General features: G+C 45.3%; 1 protein-coding gene across 1 annotated transcript; it reads left to right on the top strand.

The window, feature by feature from the left end:
- The first annotated feature begins 2,850 nt into the window (after positions 1-2,850).
- LOC141060295 (uncharacterized) lies at positions 2,851-9,895 on the top strand. Its single transcript, XM_073556510.1, has 5 exons — positions 2,851-3,072; positions 3,156-3,279; positions 3,363-3,460; positions 3,659-3,749; positions 8,653-9,895. Exons 1-5 carry the CDS (start codon positions 2,851-2,853, stop codon positions 9,840-9,842), a joined length of 1,725 nt encoding a protein of 574 aa, XP_073412611.1. The 3' UTR covers positions 9,843-9,895.
- The last annotated feature ends 241 nt before the right edge of the window (positions 9,896-10,136 follow it).

Raw genomic sequence — 10,136 nt, 5'->3', positions numbered from 1 at the left:
GTACACCTCGTACACACACGGCTCCGCTCCATACACCTCATACACACATGGCTCCACTCCGTAAACCTCGTACACATGCGGCTCCGCTCCGTACACCTCGTACACACACAGCTGCGCTCCGTACACCTCGTACACACACGGCTGCGCTCCGTACACCTCGTACACACACGGCTCCGCTCCGTACACCTCGTACACACATGGCTCCACTTCGTACACCTCGTACACACATGGCTCCACTCCGTACACCTCGTACACACGCGCTCCGCTCCGTACACCTCGTACACACATGGCTCCGCTCCGTACACCTCATACACACATCTCCGCTCCTACACCTCGTACACACAGGGCTCCGCTCCGTACACCTCGTACACACACGGCTCTGCTCCGTACACCTCGTACACACGCGACTCTGCTCCGTACACCTCGTACACACATGGCTCCGCTCCGTACACCTCGTACACACACGGCTCCGCTCCGTACACCTCGTACACACACGGCTCCGCTCCTTACACCTCGTACACACACGGCTCCGCTCCGTACACCTCGTACACACACGGCTCCGCTCCATACACCTCGTACACACACGGCTCCGCTCCGTACACCTCGTACACACACGGCTCCGCTCCGTACACCTCGTACACACGCGGCTCTGCTCCGTACACCTCGTACACACACGGCTCCGCTCCGTACACCTTGTACACACACGGCTCCGCTCCGTACACCTCGTACACACGCGGCTCCGCTCCGTACACCTCGTACACACGCGGCTCCGCTCCGTACACCTCGTACACACACGGCTCCGCTCCGTACACCTCGTACACACACGGCTCCGCTCCGTACACCTTGTACACACACGGCTCTGCTACATCCACCCTGTAAACCCCTCCTGACCCCACACATAAACTTCCCCTCATCCAGCACCATGACAACCAGCACAGCAGAGTCCTGCACACACTGAGGCCCCTGATCATGTGACCCCTGACTCCTCCCCTCCTGTGACCTCATCACAGGTCCTGTGTGCACAGAGCAGTCATATATGTGGCGGACCCTCCTGGACCTTCTGCTTTCTGGGTCGGTTCCTCCTGTGAGTCCTATTAACCCTTTCGCTCCCTGTCTTCTCCTTTCTGACAGGACAATCTCTGAATTCGGACAGTGTGACGGGAATTTCAGCAATGTGGAAGGAAGAAATGACAATTTTACTGTTTTCCTCACAGAAATGTGACTTTCCCCCAATGTATCATTGTCCTACAGGTGACAGGAGCGCTGAGGCCGCACAGTGCGCCGTGTGTCCTGAGTGCCGGTACCACACAGGCTCGGGAGGGAAGGGGCGCCATTGTGGGGGGATAGACGGCGGACGCCGTGTGACGTGTGAAGAGCGCTGACACCAGAACAGCAGAGACCCCACAAGTGGCCCCATGTTACCCCCTCCACCTCTGGGGGGCTCATCTAGGGGGCAGGGAGGATTATTAACCCTCAGGGGGTCACAGAATTGTGTAACATTGAGCGGAGGAATGAAATGTTCCCACTAAAATGTCGCTCCGTCCCCAAGTCTGTAATTATCACACGGGAGAAGAGGAGAAAACCGAAACCACTTGTTCCACAATTTCCCCTGAGCACCGATACCCCATAAGGGGCCGGACACTGCTCAGGAGGGAAGGAGCGCCGTCTGACAGGGCAGAGTCTGCTCTTATGGTGTTAGGGGCCATGTCACATTATCAGAGCCCCCAATAAGAGGCGCCATGTTACACCCGCCACCTCTCAATTACTCATCTGTCTCCCAGAATTTTATACCAAAATAATTACATTTTACCACAAAAAAATAGTTTTTCTTCCCAGAGCAGCCATAGAAGCTGTCAGTGCTGAGAGACTGGATTGTTGCAGCTGCCTGAAGAAGGAGCCGCTGTGCTCTGCAAGCTGCAAACATACTATTATCTGGTTATAAAGGCGTCACTCCTAGAATAGTTATATCATCATTGGGCAGAAAAGTCTTCACATCCATCTTGTAATATAGGAAAGTCTAAGGCCAGAAATAATCCCCATAAATCACTGTACATGGAGACTTTGGGGTCAGATCATTTCTGTCCGTTGTGTTTGTGAAAACTAAAAATCTTTTCTAAAAGCCTCAAACTTCTGTGTGTGACTCAGAGCTGAGATCTAACGGGAGAGAAGATTCCAGTGCGGGGAAGACGGGAAACCTTCATATAGACGGCCGGTGGGGATGGAGGCAGTGACCGACTCTGGCCACATCTGTCTCTAGAGCCGCAGTAGAAGATGAAGATGTCGTCCTCATCATGAAGGAGTTATTTCTCATGTCGCGTGTAATGAATGTCTCCTGCAGTATTGCTGATGCCGATTCCAGTGTCGGTAATGAGACGAGAATTAGCGTTATGGAAGATGAGTCTATGAGGAACGTGTTCAGCTGCCGACTCCGAGGAGGAAACTGCTTGTTGTCTGTGGCCTAAATATATAGGTTTTATTAGTAGATGTCAGGGAAGAAAACTAAACCCTGTAAGATAATAAATCTCCTCATATGTTTCCCTTATTATCTCCAGTAATTGTATTATTACACCGGATTCTTATGATGTTACATCGGATCATCTTCTTCTCATTCAGGTCTCTACAGTATCGGATCCTCTCAGTGAAGATCTTCTATAGAAGAGAATTTTCCTGATTTACCCATCAAGGATGGATATGGACAGAGACAAAATGGCGGAGAGGATGTTACACCTCACCCTAGAGATCCTCTTCCGTCTCACTGGAGAGGTGAGAGATTCTGATGACGTCACATTACATCATTCTTATCTATGGGAATAACAGATGGACAGAACTGGAGAGGTGAGGACTCTGGAAATGTCTGTAGTGAGATTTATTAATGTGTCTCTCCATAACCAGGATTACACAGTGGTGAAGAAGACCTCTAGTGATCGCTGTCAGGACCCTGTGTCTGAGGGATGGGGAAGACCCCTGAGACCAATCACGGGGCCTCCACCTCACCCCCTGATCCATGAGGACATCAATGACCAGAAGATCCTAGAACTCATCTACAAGATGATTGAGCTGCTGACTGGAGAGGTGACACTGCTGGGAATGCTGGGACATTATACAGTAACACTATGAAGGGATCGGGGGGATGACGGTATCATTGTATGTGTCAGGTTCCTATAAGGTGTCAGGATGTCGCTGTCTATTTCTCCATGGAGGAGTGGGAGTATTTAGAAGGACACAGAGATCTGTACAAGAACGTCATAATGGAGGTTCCCCAGCCCCTCACATCACCAGGTAATAGACAAGACTAAATGCACACGGCCTATAATTATCTGTATGTAGAGAATGAATTCAGTCCCTGTATGTGTTTCCTCCAGATCTATCCAGTAAGAGGACAACACCAGAGAGATGTCCCCGTCCTCTTCTTCCACAGGACTGTAACCAAGAAGATCCCAGTGCTCCTCAGGATCATCAGGTAGATGGAGAGAAGGTGTCAGGAGATCTCCCCTATGATGTGTAGACGGCTGTGAAGGTCTTGTGCTCAGTCTTGTTTTATCCACCAGTATTATATGTTTTATACTTGTGTAATGAGAACGGTGGAGATGGTAGGATTAGAGCTGATCATAGATGGGACTTCTCCATCTGTCGGTGACTTTTACAATATTTGTTTCAGAGTGAAGATCTGACCCATATTAATACTACAGAGACATATGTGAGGTGTGATGAGTGGTGTAAAGAGGAGATTCCCACATATGACTACCCAGGTGAGTAGTGACCACTGAATGCAGAGAAGTCACAGATTCCTCTCAGTCACCGGCTGTGGCTGCTTTGTCGGTGGTGTAGTCCGGCCGTATTACCATGATCACCATTTTGCCTCTAGACCACAACATTCTCCTCCACCCAAAACTGTTCAAATGACTTTGGGCAGTGAAAGCCCTTTTCTATAGAACTTACAATTACATTGTTTTTGATCCTAAGAAATTCAGATTACTGCACAATCTCTCCTGAAATGGGGAGCAATATTATTTTCTCTAATCTTCTGCTCAGGATCCATAGTAGCTCCAATGGTCCACCATAAATGAGGGCAACTCTGGTTTACTGTTGTGTAATCTGTATTTGTAGTTTTCAGTTAATGAAATTCTCGTGCTCTGGGGTGGGGCTGTGGGTGGGGCTGTGGGCGGGGCTTTATGTGGTGCTATGATTACATTTTCATCTGTATTGGCTTATGACAGGTCGCTGACCCCTCACTGACCTGCCCCCATTATTACATAATGCATATAATAGCATTGATATTATTGGTGATAATGCCTATAATATTGTGGCTATTGTGAGGCTTAGAAAAAAATTACATCCAGTAAAATGTCACCGGCGATGGCGGCGCCTGCGCAGTAGCCTCTATATCAAATATATCAAATTTTTTTGTTAGGAAGTTATAAGGGTTAAAAGTTGACCAGCGATTTCTCATTTTTACAACAAAATTTACAAAACCATTTTTTAGGGACCACCTCACATTTGAAGTGAGGTTGGGGGTCAATATGACAGAAAATACACAAACGTGACACCATTCTAAAAACTGCACCCCTCAAGGTGCTCAAAACCACATTCAATAAGTTTATTAACCCTTCAGGTGCTTCACAGGAATGAATGGAATGTGGAAGGAAAAGTAAACATTTACTTTTCAAATAACAAAAATTTTCCTTTACACCTAATTTTTTTTGTTACTTTCGCCAGGGTAACAGGAGAAAATGGACTATACATTTTGTTTTGCAATTTCTGATGAGCGTGCCGATACCATATATGGGGGAAATCTACTGTTTGGGTGCACGGCAGGGCTTAGAAGGGAAGGAGCGCCATTTGACTTTTTGAATGTAAAATATGCTGGAATAATTAGTGGTTGCCATGTCGCGTTTCAAGAGCCCCTGATGTGCCTAAACAGTGACAACCCCCAACAAGGGACCCCATTTCGAAAACTATACCCCCCAAGGAAATGTGTGGTGGGCACTTTGAACCCCCAAGTGCTTCGTAGAAGTTAATTACCTAGAGCCATGAAAATAAATAAATCATATTTTTTCAACAAAAAATGATCTTTTCGCCCTCCATTTTTTTTCAAAGGGTAACAGGAGAAATTGGACCCCAAAGTTGTAGTGCAATTTGTCGTGAGTGTGCTGACACCGCATTTGTGGGGGTAAACCACTGTTTGGACACATGGCAGAGCTCCGAAGAGAAAGAGCGCCGTATTGGAGAGCAGATTTTGCTGGAAATGTTTGTGGGTGACATGTCACATTGTCAGAGCCCCTGAGGTGCCAGAACAGCATAAGCCCCCAAAAGTGACTGCATTTTACCAAATACTTCCCTGAATGAATTTTTCTCGTGGTGCAGTGAGCATACTGACACCACAGCTATTATTATTATTATTATTATTTATTTATATAGCACCATTGATTCCATGGTGCTGTACATGAGAAGGAGTTACATACAAATTACAGATATCACTTACAGTAAACAAACTAACAATGACAGACTGATACAGAGTGGAGAGAGGACCCTGCCCTTTCGGGCTTACATGCTACAGGATTGTGGGGAAGGAGACAGTAGGTTCGCGGGTTGCAGCAGTTCCGGTGTTGGTTGAGGTGATATCACCGGTAGTGGTGAGAGAGAAGGAGGTAGCGGGGTCATTGCAGGCTGTAGGCTTTCTTGAAGAGGTGGGTTTTCAGGTTCCGTCTGAAGGATCCAAATGTGGTTGATAGTCGGACTTGTTGGGGGTGAAGAATTCCAGAGAATAGGGGCTATTTGGGAGAAGTCTTGGAGGCAGTTGGGTGAGGAGCGAATAAGTGTGGAGGAGAGAAGGAGGTCTTGGGAGGACCGGAGATTACGTGAGGGAAGGTATCGGGAGATTAGTTCAGAGACATATGGAGGAGACAGGTTATAGATGGCCTTGTAGGTCAGAATTAGTATTTTGAACTGGATACGCAGAGGGAATGGGAGCCAGTGAAGAGATTTGCAGAGGGGAGAAGCGGAGGAGTAGCGAGGAGAGAGATGAATTAGTCGGGCTGCAGAGTTAAGGATGGACTGGAGAGGTGCGAGGGTGTTAGCAGGGAGACCACAGAAAAGGATGTTGCAGGAGTCGAGGCGGGAGATGATGAGGGCATGCACAAGCATTTTAGTAGATTGAGGGTTGAGGAAAGGACGGATTCTGGAGATATTTTTTAGCTGGAGGCGACAGGAGGTAGAAAGAGCTTGGATGTGCGGTTTGAAGGACAGGGCAGAGTCAAAGGTTACTCCAAGGCAGCGGACTTCTGGTACTGGGGAAAGTGTGATGTCATTAATTGTTATAGCTAGGTCGGGTAAAGAAGATCTGTGAGATGGAGGAAAGATGATGAGTTCAGATTTGTCTACATTGAGTTTGAGGAAGCGAGAGGAGAAGAAGGAGGATATGGCTGATAGACACTCTGGGATTCTGGACAGCAGAGAGGTGACGTCTGGGCAAGAGAGGTAGATCTGAGTGTCATCAGCATAAAGGTGGTAGTGGAATCCGTGGGACTTTATGAGTTGCCCCAGACCAAGTGTATAGATTGAGAAGAGTAGGGGTCCTAAAACAGAGCCTTGGGGGACTCCAACAGAGAGAGGGTGGGATGAGGAGGTGGTGTGGGAGTGGGAGACGCTGAATGTGCGGTTGGAAAGGTATGAGGAGATCCAGGATAGGGCAAGGCCTTTGATGCCGAAGGAGGAGAGGATCTGTAGTAGGAGGCAGTGGTCAACTGTGTCAAATGCAGTGGACAGGTCTAGAATCAGGAGTATAGAGTATTGTCCATTTGATTTGGCTGTAAGTAGGTCGTTAGTAATTTTGGTCAGGGCTGTCTCAGTGGAGTGATGGGGGCAGAAACCAGATTGCAGATTGTCAAAGAGCAAGTTAGATGAGAGGTGGGAGGAAAGTTCAGCGTGGACATGCTGTTCCAGGAGTTTGGAAGCGAATGGGAGCAACGATATTGGGCGATAGCTGGACATAGCGGTTGGGTCGAGGGTTGGCTTTTTAAGGATAGGCGTGATTGTGGCATGCTTGAAAGCAGAAGGGAAGGTACCGGACGTTAGTGATAGGTTGAAGAGGTGGGTTAGGGATGGGATAAGTGTGGTGATGAGGTTGGGGAGGAGGTGGGATGGGATGGGGTCAAGTGCACAGGTTGTGATGTGCGATTTGGAGAAGAGGTGATTAAGTTCCCCTTCAGTGATGTTGGAGAGTGAGGTTATGGGGTTTGGGCATTGGTCTGGTATACAAAGGGGTTGTGGTGGTTGAGTGATGAATACTTGCCTTGTTTGGTCAATCTTGTTTTTGAAGTGTGTGGCAAAGTCCTCAGCAGAGATGAGGGAGGTTGGAGGGGACAGTGGTGGGCGGAGTTAAAAGTTTTGAATAACTGTTTTGGGTTGTAAGATAGGGAAGATACGAGGGTTGTGAAGTAGGCCTGTTTAGCAGAGGTGAGGGCAGATTTGAAATCGAGTGTTGCCTGTTTGAATGTGGTGAAGTCATCTTGCGAATGACCGAATGCTCATTTTTTTAACAAGCCCCATGGCGAATGTAAGTCCTTAAAATGTTTTAATTTCTAAGACATTAGTTGGTTCCATAAATTTGACCTAGCATAATAGGATCGTGGATTCTGGCTGATGAATTGGGACGCATATAAATTTGTAGGACAATATGCTCTAGCAAGCTATCTGTCAGAAACAAATTAAAAAAATAATTGTTCCAAAATGTTCCACCTCCACATTTATACCAGGAATGGCTTTAAAGTTAGGGATGAATGGAGTAGCCGAATCCAAAGCCTCCCATCTGGGAAATGCTACATCAAGAGGCAAAGCCCCTTGGACATTGGTGTGCGCCAATTCACGAGCACTAGGGACAGCGCTAGTACTGGGCATTGTTCCCTGAGTTGGAGACATTTCTCCAGAAGCGCTATTTGTCCTTCTTGTTGTACTGGTCCTTGTGTGTGAGGATGGACCAGAATCACTGCTCATTTCTGAGCTATCACTGTCGCTGGTACTAAAGCCCTCGAAATCCACATCGCCATCTGACACTGCACTTTCTTAGCTGTCAGAACATAAAAAGTGCATAAGCCTCCTCTGCACTATAGTACTGACGGGCCATTTTATTTGTTTTTATTTTTTTTTTCTGGAAATAGAAAACTCTGACATGACTGATGTGACCAAATTATTTGGGAGACAATTGAGAAAAGCCTAATTCTTTACCCTACCCCTAACTTTAGAATAAACCCTAACTTTAGCCTAACAGTAACCCTTACTTTAGCCCCAACACTAACCCTAACTATAGCATTAACTGCAACCTGCTTTATCTGTTTTTCCATTGACAGATGATGGACCTGAGTGGGGACTTGTTTTATGTGAGATGAGAATGGGTATTATTTTCGCCTACATAACATTGATTGGTTTCTTTTTATTCGATATTTGGGAGGCAGAATGAACAAACAGTTGAACACTGCACACTACTGGCTCATCCAACAAGGTTTTCTATTAGACTGTGAACTGTCATTGTCTTTGTAAATAATTAAAGTTTTTTACATAGCTTGCCATTTTTATGGACAGTTTAAGTAGAAATGTTCAAAAATATAAAACTCAAAGATATTTTATTAAAAAAATTGTTTTTTTTTATCTTAGCAGATGACTATAACAGGAGATCAGAGGGACAGCTGACATCTTCAATTTTTAAATCTGATAATCTTGAGATCCTACAAGATACAACTGAAGTGATTGCTGTTACTCCAGATATATCATCATCCATTCACAGCAAAGATCTGTCATCTGGTCCTATGAAACAGGTCCCATCTTCTGATTCATTACTGACTACTAAGGGAAATCAAAGTCACAAAAGAGGCATTAAAAAACAAACTGCTCCTAAAGCAAAGAAGTCATTTTCATGTTTAGAATGTGGGAAATGTTTTAACAAGAAATCTCTTTTTGTTACTCACCAGAGAATTCACACAGGGGAGAAGCCTTTTTACTGTTCAGAATGTGGGAAATGTTTTAACAGTAAATCAGAATGTGTTAAGCACCAGAGAATCCATATAGGAGAGAAGCCTTTTTCATGTTCTGAATGTGGGAAATGTTTTAATGAGAAATCACATTTTGTTACTCACTATAGAACTCACACAGGGGAGAAGCCTTTTTCCTGTTCAGAATGTGGGAAATGTTTTAGCCGGAAAGCAATTCTTGTTAGACATCAGAGCATTCACACAGGGGAGAAGCCTTTTTCCTGTTCAGAATGTGGAAAATGTTTTAACCGGAAATCAGATTTGTTTAATCACCATAGAACTCACACGGGGGAGAAGCCTTTTTCCTGTTCAGAATGTGGGAAATGTTTTAAGAAGAAAGAGCATCTTATTACTCACCAGAGAACTCACACAGGTGAGAAGCCTTTTTCCTGTTCAGAATGCTGGAACTGTTTTAATAATAAATCAGATTGTGTTAAGCACCAGAGACTCCACACAGGAGATAAGCCTTTTTCCTGTTCAGAATGTGAGAAATGTTTTAACCGGAAATCACAATTGGTTAATCACCTGAGAACTCACACAGGGGAGAAGTATTTTTCCTGTTCAGAATGTGGGAAATGTTTTAACTGGAAATCACAATTGGTTAATCACCAAAGAACTCACACAGGAGAGAAACCTTTTTTATGTTCAGAATGTGGGAAAACTTTTAACCAGAAATGTCATCTTGTTACTCACCATAGAACTCACACAGGGGAGAAACCGTATTCATGTTCAGAATGTGGGAAATGTTTTAACCAGAAAGTGCTTCTTGTAAGACATCAGAGCAGTCACACAGAGGAGAAGCCTTTTTCATTTTCTTAATGTAGGAAATATTTTATTTGGAAATCAACTGTTAATAAACATCAGAGACGTCACATAGGGGAGAAGCCTTTTTTATGTTCATAATGTTGAATCTTCTTAAATGGGTTGTCTCTTGTCATTCCTCATGTTTGCTGACAAAAGGATAAAACTAAACTTTATTAATTCCAAATGTAAAACTATACCCATAATTCGCCCCCTGAAGATTAGTTAATAGGTGACTAATAGAAAAAACATGTACCCCACAGTTCAGTATATAGGGTGAGGTGACGTATACACACTCACTCTCCAAGCCTC

The sequence above is a fragment of the Dendrobates tinctorius genome, unplaced genomic scaffold (genome assembly GCF_039654945.1).
Source record: "Dendrobates tinctorius isolate UK_male_01 unplaced genomic scaffold, ASM3965494v1 ptg000233l, whole genome shotgun sequence".
Lineage (NCBI taxonomy): Eukaryota > Metazoa > Chordata > Amphibia > Anura > Dendrobatidae > Dendrobates > Dendrobates tinctorius.
Note: the sequence above shows the minus strand (reverse complement) of the source record. Positions and strands in the feature narration are given on the sequence as shown.

Excerpts from the sequence above, each read along its gene's own strand:
- LOC141060295 (XM_073556510.1), top strand. The coding sequence starts at position 2,851 with ATGTCTGTAGTGAGATTTATTAATGTGTCTCTCCATAACCAGGATTAC. Across the intron at positions 3,280-3,362 it reads CCAGCCCCTCACATCACCAG|ATCTATCCAGTAAGAGGACA; the intron begins GTAATAGACAAG and ends TGTTTCCTCCAG. Across the intron at positions 3,461-3,658 it reads GTGCTCCTCAGGATCATCAG|AGTGAAGATCTGACCCATAT; the intron begins GTAGATGGAGAG and ends TATTTGTTTCAG.